At 43.9% G+C, this 21,002-nt stretch overlaps 1 protein-coding gene across 2 annotated transcripts in view; it reads right to left on the bottom strand.

The window, feature by feature from the left end:
- mdga2a (MAM domain containing glycosylphosphatidylinositol anchor 2a) overlaps positions 1-21,002 on the bottom strand; it is a 712,576-nt gene that overhangs the window by 401,691 nt on the left and 289,883 nt on the right. For both annotated transcript variants that reach the window (XM_078406708.1, XM_078406709.1), the window contains exon 6: positions 16,155-16,424. In XM_078406708.1, coding sequence (XP_078262834.1) covers positions 16,155-16,424 — 270 coding nt within the window. The remainder of the gene's footprint in view (positions 1-16,154; positions 16,425-21,002) is intronic.

The following is a 21,002-nucleotide window of genomic DNA, read 5'->3' as shown; positions in this document are numbered from 1 at the left end:
CTTATATATTTTATTGTTTAATCTTTACTCCATTCTGTCAAACAGTGTCAGGACTGTATGTGGAACTAACTGTAACCCAGACAATGAAGTTCATAAGCAAACATTTTAGACATAATCCCATCCTGCTTAATCCCCTTTTCTATGAAGACTAGTTGTGATCTTGAATCTGTGGATAGTTTCCACTTTCACCACTTGGACAGTGCACTGGTAGAGTTGATTTACTGCAGATTACTAAACCTACCATTCCTGCTTCCCATTTTTATTTTTAAACCAAAAAACCCTCTTATTTAGAATAACATAAGTGATCAAGCAATATGATTTTCCATGCAGCATGCAGTACCGGATTAACACAGTAGCAAAAGTAGCATTTGCTACGGGCCCCGCACTTTCGAGGGCCCCGCATTAAATGCTTGCAAGCTAAATGCTTGAAATCGGCATCCCACTGAGAGGCGCTGTGTTGCGCGCACCGCTCCCCAACTGCCGCGGTTTGAATGTGTTGGCGGGGCTGCGCGGAACAATGGGAAGCCGGCGCATCACCGCCTAACAGCCCAGTCTCCGGCCCTCTTACTCCACACACCTCCGGCCTCACCCAAACACCTCACTCCTCCAGACCTCTCTGCTCGAATATTGGCTTTGCCTCCCCACACTTCCCGGCCCTCGCACTCCTCACTCAACGGCTCTTTCCTCTCACGTCCCCAAGCTACTTTCACCACCTCATCACCCCCCCTCCCCCCATCTCTCCCACTCCTCCGGCTCTCTCCTCCTCCCCACTCCACTGGGCGTCGCTCTCCCCAATCCCCCTTCCCTCTCGTCTCCCAGACTTTCGTCCCTACAAATAGCTACTGTTCCAGTCCTCTCTTCCGCCAATCTGCCTCCCCCCTTTATTCCCAGTCTTCTGTCCCACTCTCCCTCCTCTTCTCCATCCCACTCTCCCCCCTGCGCATCTCCATTACACTCTCCCCACACCTCCCTCCATACCCCCCCCCCCCCCCCCCCCCCCCTCCTCTGGCCTTTACTTTCCATTTCTGTAGGCACTTTCCCTCACACTTTCGGCCTTTTCTCAGCCCCTACCCGTCCGTACCTCTCTCTCTCTATCTCTACTCTTCTGGCCCATACTCCCAAAATCCTGCAACTCCCTCTCACACGGACGGCCGTCATTGGTGGAGCGGGAGCACGTGGCCGCTGGCTGGGTGAGGTCAAGTGGGGCACGGGCTGTGACGTCACCTCGTCCTGTATTTAAGGCCTTTATGACATATGCTACGGGCCCCGCACTAGCCTAATCCGGCCCTGGCAACCTGGCTTCTCAGCACATTTTACACCTTGTCAAATGTATGCAATGTTACTTAACTTAGAATGTTGTGTAGATACCAAACTAGGATTTAAGAATACAAAGGTAGCAAGTAAAAAAAATTACCTACTTTCACAAAGCTGCATATTTCCAGAATGTAATGATGGAAAAACTGATGTTGATCCCAAAAATGAACATAGCATGTAATAAAACAGGTGTCTGAGTCCAACTAGTATGTTTAAAATGTGTACGGAGGAACTGCAGATGCTGGTTTAAACCGAAGATAGACACAAAAAGCTGGAGTAACTCAGCAGGGCGGGCAGCATCTCTGGAGAAGGAAGGGTCTCTACCCGAAACATCACCCATTCCTTCTCTCCAGAGATGCTGCCTGTCCCGCTGAGTTACTCCAGCTTTTTGTGTCTATCGTTAGTATGTTTAACATGTAGACATGGTTGAGACTAATGCTCATATCAAGCAGGTAATCAATTTCAAACAACATTGTCTTTTGATTTATGCAGGCTTATGCTAATATCTATAATAGAATCAAAATGTATTGTTCCTTGTTAACATTCTTGTTATGGTTTCACCTTTAAAATATTCCCTTTTTTTTCAAAACCTATATCTTTACCAACCAGAAAGTAATCTCATTCTTTTCTTTCATCTGAGCAAGTGTAGAGACTCGACACCTATTTAAAGGTTTGAATACCCCATTACTGATAAAATAAATGAAGCAGATTATCAAATGCATAAACCTGGAGCTTCACCTAACCAGACACAAGAGAATTACTTATTAATATTTATTCAAGGGCCAAATACGTTATGATTTCAATAGGGATTAGTATAGACCATGAATCTGTGACTTGTGAAGATTAAAGAGTAGATATTAATTTCAGGTTAACTTCCGCAGGGGTTGCAAGAGCACAGGGGTTAAGTTACTGGAGGAGTATCCAGAAGCCAAGGCTATTGCATATAACTAGTGGAGCATGGGAACAGGCCCTTTGGCCCACAATATCTGTGCTGGACATGATACCAATCTAAACTGCTTAGGGAGGAACTGCAGATGCTGGTTTAAACGTATAAGATTATTAAGGGGTTGGACACGTTAGAGGCAGGAAACATGTTCCCAATGTTGGGGGAGTCCACAACAAGGGGCCACAGTTTAAGAATAAGGGGTAGGCCATTTAGAACTGAGATGAGGAAAAACTTTTTCAGTCAGAGAGTTGTGAATCTCTGCCTCAGAAGGCAGTGGAGGCCAATTCTCTGAATGCATTCAAGAGAGAGCTAGATAGAGCTCTTAAGGATAGTGGAGTCAGGGGGTATGGGGAGAAGGCAGGAACGGGGTACTGATTGAGAATGATCAGCCATGATCACATTGAATGGCGGTGCTGGCTCAAAGGGCCGAATGGCCTCCTCCAGCACCTATTGTCTATTGTCTAAACCGAAGATAGACACATAAAGCTGGAGCAACCTAGCGGGTCAGACAGCGTCTCCGGAGAAAAGGAATAGGAGACATTTCGGGTCGAGACTCTTCTTCAGACGGAAGTCTGAACTAATCTCTAAATCAATCTATACTAATTGTCTACATGTAATTCACATCCCTCCATATTGATGTGTTTATTCAGAAGCTTGTTAAATGCCATTATCATGTCTCCTTTCACCACCACATCTGATAGTCTAAGAATAAGAAAATAACTGCAGATGCTGGTACAAATCGATTTATTCACAAAATGCTGGAGTAACTCAGCAGGTCAGGCAGCATCTCGGGAGAGAAGGAATGGGTGACGTTTCGGGTCGAGACCCTTCTTCAGACTGATGTCGGGGGTGGGACAAAGGAAGGATATAGGTGGAGACAGGAAGATAGAGGGAGATCTGGGAAGGAGGAGGGGAAGGGAGGGACAGAGGAGCTATCTGAAGTTGGAGAAGTCGACGTTCATACCACCGGGCCGCAAACTGCCCAGGCGAAATATGAGGTGCTGCTCCTCCAATTTCCGGGCACCCACCACTCATTGCATGAAATCACTTGCCTCTCACATCTCCTTTAGCCTGTGCCCCCCCCCCCCATGAGACGCGGATTAATATCCCACTACTCAGAGACAAGGGTAAATATCATACTATTCAGCAGAGCTGACTTACTGCAATATTACATTGGAAGCCGCTCTCTTTCAGAAAACTGGCTTTATCCCAGATTGTTTTAATTCAATTAATTAGATAAAGCTGGTGAATTCCAATATTGATGAGAGTGAAACTTCCAGACTTTTATAACAATCCATCTATTTCACAAATGCCCTTCAGGAAAGATCTGATATTCTAACCCAACCCAACCTATATGTGATTCCAAAGTTAATGGTTCTTTAAAATTACCACTCAAGCCAGAGGTCAGGGTTAGTTCGGGATAGATAAATTATCCCCGTGGCCCACCAAGTCCACACCGACCATCGATTGCTCTGTATTATCCCGTTTTCTCACCCACTCCCTACACACTAGGGGCAATTTACAGAGGCCAATTAACCTACAAACCCACATCTTTGGGATGTGAGAGGAAACCAGAGCACCCGGACAAAACCCATGCAGTCTCAGGGAGAACGTGCAAACTCTCCACACAGACAGCACCCAAGATCAGGATTGAACGCAGGTTTCTGGCAGTGTGAGGCAGCAGTTCTACCAGCTGTGCCACCTTATGTATTCATTCACAGGGCAAGGAGTATCACAGGTGATGCTGGCATTTATTGTTTATCTTTAATTGCCCCTGAAGTGATGCAGAAGTTTAGAGTGAACCATGCTTTAGATCTGAACTGTGCAAGGACATTAAATATGCTGCCTAAAATACATTGGTGAACCAAATTGTTTTTTTTGTTAAATTGATAGCTTCTCTGCTCAGGCAAACATTTTTTGTTAAATTACAAATTTATCCAAGTACTTGAATTTAAATTCCACACCTAGCAAAGTGGGATTTCAACTAGTGTCTCTGGATCAGTGGTCCAGAACGCTGGCTGCTAATCCAATAATTTAACCACAACACTCATGCATCCATAATTCATCTTGTTCATATTCAATCTATGTTTGATTGTTTCCCTTAATAGCATACTCTTTATATGAAGCACAACTTTCCCTGCTGGGGCTACACTTTACATTCTTGGATCTCAATTTGAGATCTAATTTAGTTTAGAGATACAGATTCAGTTTCCAACAAACGTACAAACTCCACACAGATAGTACCCAAGAGTGAGGATCAAGCCCGCATCTCTGGCGCTGTGAGGCGGTAGCTGTGCCACTGTGCCACCCTAGCGATATGCTGGGCCGCTAAATAAATGGAAAACTTCCATTTGAATGGAAATAGCTAGGTACAAAAAAAACGATTCTATCAAGTAGAATATTAAAAACAGATCCCACAAAATCAATGATTGACTTTCAAAAATACTCCTGACGAATTATTCTGCATCCTCATTGTAATAATAGATTTCTATTTACAATTTAATCTAACATTTTCAATGTGTTCGGAACATTCACATTCTGAAATCTAGTTTCAGTTTGTATTAGTTATTAAATGCATTTGTAAATTAAATAAAGCATCGAGAAATACGCTAATCGCATGTATAAAGTATGAGCATATTCTGAAAGAAAGCTAATTACCTCCATGTTGTAATGAATGTTGGCTTTTACAATTATCAGGCAATTTATATATTTGCAGATCGAAAGGCACAATTATGTGGGTGGGCTGCAGCTTCGGTTGCTTTATTTTTTTATGTGTGGAGCATGCGATTGAGCTGCCTGATAACAGTGGACACACAAAACATTGAACCTCAGATGTGGATTGAAGCTTGGAAAATCTGCAATTGCAACACTGCAACGTATAACCTGACTTTGATGCTGCAAAATAACATGCAAATTATGAATTTAACTGTCGGTTAGAATAGATGCTTGGATATGATTTGAATTTATTGAAAACAAACTCAAAGCAGGGCTCCTCTCCAATTCTGTTATTATCTTTCCTTGGTGTTAATAATGGTATTGTCGTGTTTATATCTTTGAGGAGAATTTATGTCTTTGAAGGAGAGTTTATGTCACGAACTTCCAAAGACATCTAATTGTTCACCAATACAAACATGAAGATAGACACGAAAAGCTGGAGTAACTCACCGGGTCAGACAGCATCTCTGGAGAAAAGGAATAGGTGACATTTTGGGTCGAGACACTTAAACAAGGGTCACGACACGAAACAACACCGATTCCTTTTCTCCAGAGATACTGTCTGATCCACTGAGTTACTCCAGCTATTTGTGTTTATCTTCGGTTTAAACCAGCATCTGCATTTCTTTCCTACACAACACAAATATGAATGTCAGCTATCGATAAATGTATAATTGAATATATGGGTTGGGTGTTGATATTTGTGGCTTTCAGTGAAATCTTGTATTGGAATGGGTATTAATCCATAAAGATTGCGGCGGTTTGAATACTGTACATACAACAGCGGGTAGATTGAAACTAATTGTACATTTAGTGTAGATATAAATAAACATAAAAGTTATGGGGGTGTTCCACTAGGAGCAGGCATAAATTTAAGGGGCGAAATATTATGAGCAAATTTCAGACTATGGAGCAAAGGATGGGGAAAATTAAGTGTGATGGTGATTTCTGGGATCCCTGCCTAAGGGGTGGCAAGATGTATCATCAATAACTCTTACAAATGCAGGGAGTAGTGAGAAAAAAATAGGTGATCTAGAACTCTACCACTGACAGCCATTCCATTACAGATATTGAGAAGTTCTTATTTGAAGGTAGAATGCCTGAGAGTTAGCTCATAAAGTAGGGTGGTACAGTGGCCCAGCGGTGGAGCTGCAGCCTCACAGCACCAGAGACCCAGGTTCGATCCCGTCTATGGGTGCTGTACGAAGTTTGTATGCTCTCCCTGTTAACGCGTGGGTTTTCTTGGTGTGCTCCAGTTTCTACTCACATTCCAAAGATGTGCAGGTCAATTGGCTTCTGTAAAATGACCCTAGTAGAATGCGTAAGTGGGATGACATAGAACTAGTGTGGGGGTGATCAATGTTATCATTATCATATCATATCATATATATACAGCCGGAAACAGGCCTTTTCGGCCCTCCAAGTCCGTGCCGCCCAGCGATCCCCGCACATTAACACTATCCTACACCCACTAGGGACAATTTTTACATTTGCCCAGCCAATTAACTTACATACCTGTACGTCTTTGGAGTGTGGGAGGAAACCGAAGATCTCGGAGAAAACCCATGCAGGTCACGGGGAGAACGTACAAACTCCTTACAGTGCAGCACCCGTAGTCAGGATCGAACCTGAGTCTCCGGCGCTGCATTCGCTGTAAAGCAGCAACTCTACCGCTGCGCTACCGTGCCGCCCATGTTCGATGTGGACTCAGTGGGCCAAAGGGCCCGTTTCCATGATGCATCTTTCAATCGATCAATCAATCAGAATATGTCCATCCAGTTCCATCGCTGCTGTTTCAAGCATTTCAGATCCTCCTTTTTCAGCAACTACTTGATTCATTGGAAATTGTGCAAACTCAATATTCCCCCCTGAGGAATCCATTTTGGATTCCGATCCAATTTTCCGTAATTCCAGACGAGAATACATGGAATCAAAGCAAAGTTTCTACAATAGTAATGTTCTGCTGTCAATAACATCACTTGCATCCTGTGACAATTCAACTCAGTATCCAACAAATGAGAATATCTTTTTTACCACCAGCATTAAGATAGCACCAAATGAGAAATCTGCATTCTAGTATTTAAGAGTAGTGTGAACAGAACCACAGTGGCTGAAAATCATTACTACCCTTCTTGACAATTTGACAGCCGTTCACAGGATTCAGCTAGAATTCCCAACATGCAGACAAATCGAATAATGATTATTTTGATCGTGGATGGTCTTCTGGTATTCAGATTGCTTGAAGCATTTTCCAACTTATTTAAGTAATCATTAATTTTTCAAAGATATGTCTGAAAGCTTCTAATAGGGTTACAACTAAGAGTTTGATTCCTTATATCAGATCTCCCAAGTAGATTACCTTACCCCGAGCCATACACTGCCTGGTCCCCTTATCTCTTCTCATTGTCACCTCTTCCTAAACCCTCTTTGAAGACCAAACCCTTGGAGTTTCCCAGCTGCTTTTCAGCCGTCATTCACAAAGTAGGAATTGCCAAAGGTGAAATTGCCAAGTTCTTTCTCTGGAGGAACCTTAAAAAGGAACTGTAACAACAGAGCATGAGATAATGAGACTACGTGAATGATGTCAATGATTTCCTTGGGTCTCCACTCTTATTTTAAAAGTAAGTCTCCCATTTACATCTCTTGCATTTTCTTTAACCACGTATAGTCCAGAGCTTCTGCAATCTCAAACCCCCCTTCTCTTCTTGTGTGCATTCACCCCAAGTCACCACTCCTCAGTCAGCTGTTTTATTTTCCTACAATTGGTACATATTGCATCAGCCACTGTCCCCAGAATCACTCACCTCACTTTATCCTGTGCCACCTTGTAAATACCAGCAATGCCATTCCCAAGCCATACACTGCTTGTTCACCTTAACTCTTTCGACTGACTGAAGAAGGGCCCCGACCCAAAACATCACCTGTCCACATTCTCCAAAGATGCTGCAGGACCCACTGAGTTACTACAGCACTTGGTTTATTTGCTTTATCTCATAGACAATAGGTGCAGGAGTAGGCCATTCAGCCCTTCGAACCAGCACCACCATTCAATTGCTGATCATCCCCAATCAGTACCCCGTTCCTGCCTTCTCCCCATACCCCTTGACTCCGCTAGCCCTAAGAGCTCTATCTAACTCTCTTTTGAATGCATCCAGTAAATCGGCCTCCACTGCCTTCTGAGGCAGAGAATTCCAAAATTTCACAACTCTCTGGGTGTAAACGTTTGGCCTCGTCTCAGTTCTAAATAGCCAACCCCTTATTCTTAAACTGTGGCCCCTGGTTCTGGACTCCCCCAACATCGGGAACATGTTTCCTGCATCAAGTGTGTCCAATCTCCTAATAATTTTATGTGTTTCTATAAGATCCCCTCTTACCCTTCTAAATTCCAGTGAATACAAGCCCAGTCACTCTATTCTTTCATCATAGTCCCGCCATCCTGGGAATTAATCTCGTTAATGAAATGGAAAGACACATTTCTGTTATAAACTCCAGTGGCATTTTCTGTCAAAGCAATGCGAGACATGGCTTCAGATTTTATTTCATCAAATCTAATTGCGAGACAGGTTTTGCAATTGCCATTATGAATGATTGCATTAAATAGCTCAGCTGAAATTAATTTTTTGCTTATTTATATTCCTCCATATCATTAATCTAATTTAGAAAATGATATTCTGTTTGCAATTGGTTTGGCGTATTAAAAATACAGCTCTTGATGTTGGCTAAATTTCAATCCAAACTTCACATATGTGCAGACGTCTTGACACCAATGTTATTTCAATATGGCTGAAAGCAGCCAAAATTGAAAAACGGAGAAGCGCCTAATTGTAAACTTTTAATGGCTGTTCTTCAAGGACTGCCAAAAAGCATCTTCCATTCATGCATCCCCTGAAGGCTGTTTCCATGATCAGTCTATCAGAATGCGTCATTATTTGGAAGATCGGAAGTTCTATTGCCCTTCTGTTCAGCAGAGGAGGTTCACATGAATGATTCCAGGAATGAGTGGGTTAACATATGATGAGCATTTGACAGCATTCCACGCGTTGGAGTTTAGAAGAATGAGGGGGGACTTCATTGAAACTTACAGAATAATGAAAGGCATAGATGGAGTAGATGAGGAAAGGATGTTTCCACTGCTGGGAGAGTCTAGAACCAGTCATAGCCTCAGAATTAAAGGGTGCTCTATTAGACAGGAGGTGAGAAGGACCTTCTTTAGTCAGAGGGTAGTTAATCTGTGGAACTCATTGCTGTGGAGGCAAAGTCAGTGGATATTTTTAAGACAGAGGTAGACAAATTCTTGAATAGAACGGGTGTCAAGGGTTATGGGGAAAAGGGATTAGGAGGCAGAGACCAGCCATGATTGAATGGCGGTGGACTTGATGGGCCGAATGGTCTTATCCTACTCCGACAACTTGTGAACTTCCTGTTCTGACTATAATGGTGCAACAATATTTAAAAATATATAGTCAGAGCATAGAAACATAGAAAAATAGGTGCAGGAGTAGGCCATTCGGCCCTTTGAGCCAGCACCGCCATTCAATATGATCATAGCAAATCATTCAAAATCAGTACCCCGTTCCTGTTTTTTCCCCATATCCCTTGATTCCTTTAGCCCTAAGAGCTAAATCTAATTCTCTCTTGAAAACATCCAGTAAATTGGCCTCCACTGCCTTCTGTGGCAGAGAATTCCACAGATGCACAACTCTGGGTGAAGAGGTTTTTCCTCATCTCAGTCCTAAATAGCCTACCCCTTATTCTTAAACTGTGACCCCTGGTTCTGGACTGCCCCAACATCGGAAACATTTTTCCTGCATCTACCTTGGCTTAACCAACCTGATCTCCCTGCGGCTCAGCACTTCAACTCCCCCTCCCACTCCCAGTCTGACCTTTCTGTCACAGGCCTCCTCCATTGTCATAGTGAGGCCCAGCGCAAATTGGAGGAAAAGCATCTCATATTTCGCTTGGGCAGTTTACACCCCAGCGGTATGAACGTTGACCTCTCTAACTTCAGATAGTTCCTCTGTCCCTCTCTTCCCCCTCCCCTTCCCAGTTTTTCCACTGTCTTCCTATCTCCTACTACATCCTACCTTTGTCCTGCCCCCTCCCCTGACATCAGTCTGAAGAAGGGTCTCGACCCGAAACGTCACCCATTCCTTCCCTCCTGAGATGCTGCCTGACCTGCTGAATTACTCCAGCAGTTTGTGTCTCCCACCACAACTGGAGATCAGTACCGAACAACTATCTACCTCATTGGTAACTCTCAGACTATCTTTGATCAGACATCAGACAGGGGCGGCACGGTAGCGCAGCGGTAGAGTTGCTGCTTTACAGCGAATGCAGCGCCGGAGACTCAGGTTCGATCCTGACTACGGGTGCTGCACTGTAAGGAGTTTGTACGTTCTCCCCGTGACCTGCGTGGGTTTTCACCGAGATCTTCGGTTTCCTCCCACACTCCAAAGACGTACAGGTATGTAGGTTAATTGGCTGGGTAAATGTAAAAATTGTCCCTAGTGTGTGTAGGATAGTGTTAATGTGCGGGGATCGCTGGGCGGCACGGACTTGGTGGGCCGAAAAGGCCTGTTTCCGGCTGTATATATATATGATATTACTGGATTTACCTTGCATGAGGCATTATTCCCTTATCACATATCTATACACTGTAAAAGGCTCGAATGTAATCATGTATTGTATTTCCGATGACAATACATGGTTAGCACGCGACAAAAGGTTTTCACTGTACCTCGGTACACGTGACAATAAATCAAACTAAACTAAACTGGCGCTATCCTCTCACAGAACCCGCCTCCAACCCCTTTCTGACTCATTAATTGTATCCCACTGTCTTCTGAATAGCTTGCACCCGCAGATCCTAGATTGAGCCAGGGATTCAGTCTTGAGCCTCAGTGATCAAAGTGTGATCCTGGCTTGGATGATGGAAAGGGGAGGCCTTCCACTGGCCCACAGGCGAGGAGATCCTGAGCCACCAGTGGTGTGGCAAAGGCCCTGTTCACTGGTGGGTGGGAGATAACCAAGGATCAAGGGCCCGTGATCCATTACACTGTTATATTTCACATTGTTCACTATTCATTACCCAGGGAAATCAACTTCCACTGATCATTGTAATCTATTTTCATACAGATTTCTCACCAGAAAATATGATGCAAGAGTACACTGCTTTAAAAAAAAATTTTTTTTAAATCATGTTCATGAACTAAAAGTATGTGAATTGTGGTAACTGCACAAATCAAATTCCATAGGTGCCATGACTGTTTGGCCCTTCTGTTTTGCTAAAATCTGACAAATAATTCTGTTCAGATCTCCAGAAAATACAACCGTAAATATGCTCTGCTGTTCACACATGTAGAATTTTTTAAAAGATCAGAAAAACAAACAAAATATATAATGAATAAAATGCACTGAAACTTAAACCATTTGCCTTTAATGTTTCCACCCCACCTGTCCCTCAGATCAGCGAACATAATGGTCTAAACAGATGTAAATTGTGCTATATGGCATATTAATCCACTTAAATACACTGTAGTGCTAAATTAATCTCTTAAATATTAACCTAGCTATGTTACATAGTGTGTTATGTATAGAGAGACCTGGTGCAACAGTCTCCACCCAATTTCACAAAACATTCATTCCCACATTTGCAGCTACGGTAACCAACAATAAAATCCCATAGGACAATGCTTTATAATGATACAATTAATGAGTTGGAAAGATTTGATTCAACTGATATTTGAAGCAGAAGGAATGCGGAATAAGCATTCTCTCGCATGGCTTCAGAATATTCCTTTTTTTTGTTTTCATCTGATGTTCTGGTCAGAATCTCCAAGACCCTTACACCCTCCCTTCATTTCATATATTCTCTTTCATCGGTCACTCTTTGCCTCCACCGCTTCATTCTTTCCGACTCCTGGAATAAAATACAGCAGCAGCACTGACAATGATGCCAATCTAAACTAATCCCACCTGCCTACTCAAGATCCATATCACTCCATTCTCTGCCTGTTCATTGTCTAAATACATCCTTCTTGAACATTGCTACTGTATCTGCTTCTACCACGTCCTCTGGCAGTGCCAACTGGGCAGCTACCAACCTTTGTGGGAACAACTTACTGCATAAATCTCCTTTAAACTTACCCTCTCATCGTAAACCTCCAGCTTTAAGTATTTTACATTTCCATCCTGAGAAAAAGACTCTGACTATCTACCCTCTCTTATCCTCCCATTATTTTATTTTATAAACTTTTATCAGATCCTCACTCAGCCTCCAACAGTGCAGAGAAAACAACCCAAGTTTATCCAGAAAAAGACACAAAGTGCTGGAGTAACTCAGTGGGTCAGGAAGCATCTCTCTGGAGAACCTGGATAGGTGACGTTTCTGATCGGGACATTCCTTCAGACTGAATCTGGGGTTCAGCAGATCCAGCACTTTGTGTCTTTTCTGTAAACCGGCATCAGAAGTTACTTGTTTCTCCATGTTTGTCCAACCTTCCCTTATGGTTAAAACTCTCTCATCCCAGTAACATCCTGGAGAATCTCTTCTGCGCCCTCTCCAAAGCCTTCCTTTCACGTGATGGGGCAACCAAAATTGTCCACAGGACTCCAATGTGCCCGAACCAAAATGATATAGAGCTGCAACATAAGCTAGATAGCTAATGTAACCAAATTTTAGAATTACTTGCATGGCCATTTCTGAGTGATGTTATCTGTGCTTCTCGTGACTTTTGAGAAGACTGACAAGTACGTGAAAGGAGGGGCAGAGTAATCAACTTCTGTTTCTGGTTCTTGTCCCTTTGTGGTTTTAACCTCAGAGAATGAGTCAGGCCTCCCCCCCCCCCCCCCCCCCCCCCCCCCATGAGGAGAAAGTGTGATAATTCAGATACCAAATGAGCAGATCTCCCAGCATGAGGCTGCTGCAGGGGCACCAAGCAAACTTCAACAGAAGCCCTACAACTTCTCAAAACTAAGAAGGAAGACAGATCCAGCAGTGTGCACTCCATTGCAGCTCCACAATACCCTCCACAAGCACATCAGTAATGATTACATGCAAAACAATCAAGGTAAACCATATAAAAATGACAACAGCATTGCAATTGATAATCAAGAAAGAAAATATACAACAAAAGTACAAGGAACGATCCTCCATTAAATTAAAGAGATGCAATGCAACAAGGCCCACAGTAATTACATAATCCAATGGAAGTAATGAGGCAGAGGAGGGTACCTATTGCAGGTTTTAGATCACCAGTGTTTATTGCAGGAATCATCTTCACCTTGTGCCAAAAATAAAAACCTATAACAAAGAGCACACGTTGAGTTCATTCTGTCTAACAACCCAGTGTCGTGGATTAAAATTTGAATTTGCTGGAAGTGGCCTGGATCCCTTATTGCACATTGTGATACATTTGTTCTGCACCTGGTGCTTAAACACTAGGCACCCTGATGAACAAGAGTTTCTTGAACTCCCACATTACTTCGTGAAATGAAAACTGCCAATGTGCCTAGTGGAGTTCCGCAAGGGTTGGCGCTGGGGCCGCTACACTTGTTGTTGGATATTAACGATTTGGACGAGGAGATTGTAAGCTTTGTGGCCAAGTTTGCGGATGATACGAAAATAGGTGGATGGGCAGGTAGTGTAGAGAAAGAAGGGACTCTGCAGAAGGACTTGGACAGGTTAGGAGAGTGGGCCGAGAAGTGGCAGATAGAATATAGTGTAGCAAAGTGTGGAGTGATGCATTTTGCTAGTAGGAATAAAGGCATAGACTATTTTTTAAATGGGGAGAGAATCCAGAAACCGGAGGTGCAAACGACATGGGAGTGCTGGTGCAGGATTCCCCAAAAAATAATCTGCAAGTCATATCATATCATCATATATATACAGCCGGAAACAGGCCTTTTCGGCCCTCCAAGTCCGTGCCGCCCAGCGATCCCCGTACATTAACACTATCCTACACCCACTAGGGACAATTTTTACATTTACCCAGCCAATTAACCTACATACCTGTACGTCTTTGGAGTGTGGGAGGAAACCGAAGATCTCGGAGAAAACCCACGCAGGTCACGGGGAGAACGTACAAACTCCTTACAGTGCAGCACCCGTAGTCAGGATCGAACCTGAGTCTCCGGCGCTGCATTCGCTGTAAAGCAGCAACTCTACCGCTGCGCTACCGTGCCGGTAGTAAATCAGTAGTAAAGAAAGCAAACACAATGCTAGCATTTATTTCAAGAGGGCTTGTATACAAAAACAAGGATGTAATGTTGAGGCTCTATAAGGGGCTGGTCAGGCCGCATTTGGAATATTGTGATCAATTTTGGGCACCATATCTGAGGAAGGATGTGCTGGCTCTGGAGAGGGTCCAGAGGAGGTTTACAAGAATGATCGCAGGAATGAGCAGGTTAACCTAGGATGAGCGTTTGTCGGCACTGGGCCTGTACTCACTGGAGTTTAGAAGAATGAGGGGGGACCTCATTGGAAAATATATATATAGTGAAAGGCTTGGATAGAGTGATGTGAAGAGAATGGTTCCACTAGTGGGGAGAGTCGAGGACTAGAGGTCATAGCCTCAGAATTAAAGGACGTTCTTTTTGGAAGGAAATTAGGAGACATTTCTTTCGTCAGAGGATGGTGAATCTGTGGAATTCTTTGCCACAGAAGGCTGTGGAGGCCGTCAGTCGTTATTTTTAAGGCAGAGATACATAGATTCTTGATTAGTACAGGTGTCCGAGGCTATGGGGAGAAGGCAGGAGGGAGAGATAGATCAACCATGAATGAATTGCAGAGTGGACTTGATGAGTCGAATGGCCTAATTCTACACCTACCACTAATGACATGTGCCTATATTTTTACAAAGCAACCTTACAATTAGTTACTGGTCCAGCTATCTAACCAGTACCACCACAATGGCCATTAGCACTTAAAACCCTGCACCTTCTCTCCTCACATTCAGAAAGTGCCAATTATCTGGTGTGCAGGTTTCATGTACCTGTCAAAGTACTTGTCTTCCAGTTTGTAGACTTTAATGTAACTGCATTACCGCACATTTGTATCCAGAGTAATTGCACAGAAAATATTGAGCCACTATTAGTCCATGTGAAGGATCCCGTTTAACTCTGAGCACAGGACATCTACAGAGACATGGCATACTGTGGATTCCACAGTGAAAGAGCAGGACAGGAGTGGTAGTCACGGCACTGCATTAAGTTGGGTTGTTTGCACAACACCTCACATCTACTTTCCCCTTTTCAACTGATTCAGTTACAAACTGTTCACCTCTGCTGAAAAGTCCGTGCAGAACAGAACAAGATCTCAATCAGAATTCAAGCCTCGTTAGATTGTGTTTACATAGAGACAAAAACATAGAAAAATAGGTGCAGGAGTAGGCCATTCGGCCCTTTGAGCCACCACCGCCATTCAATATGATCATGGCTAATCATCTAAAATCAGTACCCCGTTCCTGCTTTTTCCCCATACCCCTTGATTCCTTTAGCCCCAAGAGCTAAATCTAACTCTCTCTTGAAACATCCAGTGAATTAGCCTCCACTGCCTTCTGTGGCAGAGAATTCCACAAATTCACAACTGTCTGGGAGCTCTCATGAACAAGGAGCATGTTGGAGGCCACATGTTTCGAAAAGACAAAAATGAACGCTTTTATAATCTTAAGACAGACACAAAATGCTGGACTAACTCAACGGGACAGGCAGCATCTCTGGACAAAAGGGATAGATGACATTTCGGGTCAAGACCATCCTTCAGACTATTTCCTGACCAGCTGTGTTACTCCAGCATTTTGTGTTTACCTTCGGTGTAAACCAGCATCTGCAGTTCCTACCTACATGCTTTAATATTCTTCCCTTAGGACTGCAGACATCTCCAAACTGCCCCTCCCCCCCCCCTCCCCCCACCACCCCCTCGCAGTGACTCTGCTGGACAGCACTCAAGTGGTCATTCTTGCAAACCTTTATAGTCAGCATCAATGGGCTACTTGGATCTGTCCTTGGATAGTCACTGCTGGGCAACAGGCAACGCAGCCCTCAACCAGCATGACCCTCCCTTGATCATCGGCACTGAAACCAGGCCCAGGCTCCAAGTGCGAGGGGCCATTCAAATGATGGGACCCTTGCTCTCAGCTCCACATCAGCTGCATCAGTTTAAACAGGCAAGTTGACGTACCTCTCACAGTGATTGTGCTGGACTTCTTAGCAGGGTTGCCCACGTTGTTGTTAGCAAGGCAACTGTAAGCCCCGGCCTCGTCAGCATTGATAGAGTGCAGCGTAAGAGTCCCTCCATTCAGCACACTTGTCTCAGGAAGAGAACCAATTGCTTTGATCCAGGAGAGGGTAGGAGGGGGATCTCCTCCTGTTGTGACGCACACCATGGACACTGTATCTCCTGGGTTTACCACTATCTGCTCAGGAATCAACAGCTTGATGGAGGGAGAAGCTGCAAGAAACAAAAAGAGAGGACAAAATGTGAATGCAAGTACATGCTCTTTTCTCCTGACTGCAATGAACTCACATTGCTTCAAAACCTACTGTTCGTTGTGCTGTCAGGAAGCACTGGAAAAAAAGCCAATCATGAGAAGAATTGCATTGAAGTCATGGCACAAAATAAAGGGCAAAAGACCACCTGGGTCCATGCTTTCTCTCCCGTTCAATCCCATTCCTCAGCTTTTTCACATGTGCCACGAACTGTGTTCCCTCAATTGCCTATCCAACTTCCCATTGAAGAAAAAGCTGTGAATGCAGGAAACCCTCAGCCGGTCAGGCAAGAGTCAAGAGTGTTTAATTGTCATATGTACCAAAGCGGAACAATGAAATTCTTACTTGCAGCAGCACAACAGGTTTGTAAACATAGTACCCAATAGATAACTTAATAAACAGACAAAAAAAAGTTTAATAAAGAAAGAACCCAGTATAGTGCAAAACAAAACAAAACAAACCCCAAATCCCGAGCCAACAAGGACCTTTTGTACTTTAGTTGGTGTTTGTGGTGTTCAACAGCCAGATGGTTGCGGGGAAGAAGCTGTTCCTGAACTTGGAGTTCATGGTTTTTGGACTCCTGTACCTTCTTCCCGACGGCAGGAGTGAAGTGAGAGTGTGGCCAGGGTGTGTGGGTCCTTGATGATCTTGGCTGCCTTTTGAAACAGCACCTCCTGTAGATGCCTCCGACGGTGGGGAGGTCAGTACCAGTGATGGACTGGGCAGTGTTCGCCACATTTTGTCATTTTCTTCATTTCTGGGTTTTCGAATTGCCAAACCAGGCCATTATGCAATCAGTCAATGGGCTCTCTACCGTACACCTGCAGAAGTTCAGGAGCGTATTTGTCGACATACCAAATCTCCTCTAATCTTCTCAGGAAATAGAGGCATTGATGGGCTTTCTTTATGATTATATCAATGTGCAGGACAGATCGTCAGAGATACGTATGCCCCGGAACTTGAAGTTGCTATCTATCTCCACCATCGCACTGTCGATGAAGACAGGTTCATCACCATCGTCGATGAAGACAGGTTCGGGGATCCTTGGTCTTCCTCTTTGAAAGTCAACAATCAGCTCCTTGGTTTTCCTGATATTGGGAGCAAGGTTGTTGTTCTGGCAACATTCAATCGGGCGATCGATGTTCCTCCTGTACTGTGACTCATCGTTATCAGTAATCCCTACAACAATGGTGGTGGTGTCAATTTGAAGATAAAGTTGGGTCTGTGTCTGGCTACATTGTCATATAGAGTGAGTAGAGCAGGAGATTGAGTGCACAGCCTATATTCCAATACCTTTTTTTTGCAGATGTTACACAACAGAGTGATAAATGTTCTTGTGAACCTGTTAAGTTTAAAGAAAACCTTTCCAGATGATTTTCAAGGGAGCTCAGTCGGTGGGAAGGAAGCTCTGGAACCAGAAGTCAAATACGTGAGAATCGTATTTGACCTCTGCACACGAAGGCTCCACTGAGTGGAAAAGAAGCATGGAAACTAAAGTTGCAGTGATTTTGAAGGGAGTTTGTGAACTGGCATTTCAGTGATTTGGAAAAGAATACAACAAACATTAGCCGGTGAACTAGATGCTGAATCATCAAGACCTTTGAATAGATGGATAGCAGATTATCAAAGTTTTACCGTTTACAGTTTGTGGTTGTTTTGGTTACAACTCAATTTCCTTTTATTATACCCAGTGGCCCAGAAATTCATCTACATATCGACCAAAACAAAAAAAAGTAGACAAAAATGTCACCAACACATTGTTAATCAATTTGCGTATATTTCTGTGCAAATTACGGCAGTCAGGACTTTGAGTACAGGAGTTGATTCGTCATGCTACCACTGTACAAGTGGAGACTGTACTTGGAGTATATCATGTGTGGTTCTAGCTACTAATCTGGAACGAGTGCAAGATATGCAAGCATGTCACTGGAACTGAAGGGCTTGAGTTACAAGACTGGATAGGCTGGAATATTTTTACCATGGAGTAGACACGGTTGAGGATGTGTCCGTGCTCTATAACTCAATGACTCTAGTTATTAATGAGGATGAACTGTTTAATACCAGGGATGTATGAACAATATCACTCTTCATCTGATGTCCACTTCATCTACTTGTCAATAATTTGTATGACCTATATGGAAATGCCAGAGGAGGTGTTGGAGGCAGAAACAATTCCAAAGTTTAAGAGACATTTGAACAGGTACTTTGATAGGAAAGGAGCAGGGGAAAACAGGATTAATGCAGGAAAATCAGATTAGCATTAGGGGCAGCACAATGGCAGAGTGGTAGTGTTGCTGCCTTACAGTGCCTGAGACACAGGTTCGATCCTGACCATGGGTGCTGTCTGTATGGAGTCTGTACGTTCTCCCTGTTACCGCGTGGGCTTTCTCTGGGTGCTCCAATTTCCTCCCACACCCCAAAAACGTATTGATTTGTAGGTTAATTGGCTTTGAATAAAATTGTCCCCAGTGTGTAGGATAGTGTTAGTGTACAGGGTGATCACTGGTCGACGTGGACACAATGGACCGAAGGGACTGTTTCTCTGCACTCTAAAGTCTAATCACGATTGACGTGGACTTGGGCTGAAGGGCTTCTTTCTGTGCTGTACAACTAGGGTTGCCAACTGTCCCGTATTAGCCGGAACATACCGTATTTTGGGCTAAATTGGTTTGTGTTGTATGGGACCCCCCTTGTCCCGTATTAGGCCCGGGGGCGCTGTATGCCCGGACGCTATAGGCCCAGATGTTGTAGGCCCGGACAGTGTAGGACCGGAAGCTGCTGTAGGTCCGGACAGTGTAGGTCTGGAGGCTACTGTAGGTCAGGACAGTGTAGGTCCGGAGGCCCGGGCGCCGCCTAACGGAGGTTACATAGCAACCCACCTCCCGGCCCGGGTAGCTGGCATTGGTGGAGCGGGAGCACGTGGCCGCTGGCTGGGTGAGGTCACATGGAGCATGGGGCGGTGACGTCACCTTGTCCCTCATTTGGGAGTGATAGTTGGCACCCCTATGTACAACTCTTTGATTCTTTGCCTTAATTCTGAGCCACAAAAGTGTCAAAGCTGGCACTTCTCAGCAAAGGTAGCCTACAAAGGTCCTGGGGAAAGGTTCATGAAGGTGAGCATGGCCCTGACTTCCATTGAGAGAGCAGGATGGGCAATGGTGTTTACGGATCAAACATCCAGCATCAAATTCATACAAATGTCTGTTCTCTGTTGTCTCATCAAAATAAATTCAATTATATCAGTTTCAATGGACAATGGACAATAGGTGCAGGAGTAGGCTATTCGGTCCTTCGAGCCTGCACCGCCATTCAATATGATCATGGCTGATCATTCACAATCAGTACCCCGTTCCTGCCTTCTCCCCCTACACCCTGACTCCGCTACCTTTTAGAGCTCTATCTAACTCTCTCTTGAAAGCATCCAGAGAATTGGCCTCCACTGCCTTCTGAGGCAGTGAATTCCACAGATTTACAACTCTCTGACTGAAAAAAAATGTCCTCATCTCCGTTCTAAATGGCATACCCCTTATTCTTAAACTGTGGCCCCTGGTTCTGGATTCCCCCAACATTGGGAACATGTTTCCTGCCTCTAATGTGTCCAATCCCTTAATAATCTTATATATTTCAATAAGATCCCCTCTCATCCTTCTAAATTCCTTCTATACAGGCCCAGTCGCTCCAGTCTTTCAACATACGACAGTCCCTCCATTCCGGGAATTAACCTAGTGAACCTACGCTGCACGCCCTCAATAGCAAGAATATCCTTCAACAAATTTGGAGACCAAAACTGCACACAGTACTCCAGGTACGGTCTCACTAGGGCCCTGTACAACTGCAGAAGGACCTATTTTCTCCAATTCTCAACTCCTCTTGTCATAAAGGCCAACATGGTTTCATAGACATTCATTAAAAATCTATTAAATAGGACCTGTGTCAATGGGCTGCAGTAGATCCAGTGTGAAGTAATTCCTTCATTGTACAACAGAGAACAAATATAAAATAGATCCTGACTGGTTGAATGTGTGCATATCTTGATTTTGCTTTCCACTGCAGTGTTAAACTATCGCTAATATTGATGATACAAAGCCCTAGACTCAATCTATGGGATTCTAGTAAACCATTTACTAATCTTTAGTGTCACAGATATTGCAGCAACATCACTAGGCTGGTATGGGCAAAAAATAACGACCATCACCATGACCTGCAAAGTGGGGAACAGCTTATCCCCACCCCAGGTAATTTAAATCAAAAATCAGAATGATTAGTTGGGATTGATTATATTAAACCACTATCCCTTGTGCAACATTCGTCAAATCAGCACACATTGTTCTTTCACACATTCTGATTCATTAACTTTTTAAATATTTAGACAAGAACAAGGCCAGTGCGGGTGTCAGGAGTTATGGGGAGAAGGAAGGAGAATGGGGTTGAGAGGGAAAGCTAGATTGAATGGCACAATAGATTTGATGGGCTAAATGGCCTAATTCTGCTCCTATCACTTACGAACCTATGAACAACCAGCAGCAGCCAGTGCATAAAC

The sequence above is a fragment of the Rhinoraja longicauda genome, chromosome 10, assembly GCF_053455715.1.
Source record: "Rhinoraja longicauda isolate Sanriku21f chromosome 10, sRhiLon1.1, whole genome shotgun sequence".
Taxonomy (NCBI): Eukaryota; Metazoa; Chordata; class Chondrichthyes; order Rajiformes; family Arhynchobatidae; genus Rhinoraja; species Rhinoraja longicauda.
The sequence above is the reverse complement of the archived record's forward strand: the minus strand, read 5'-3'. Positions and strand labels throughout refer to the sequence as shown.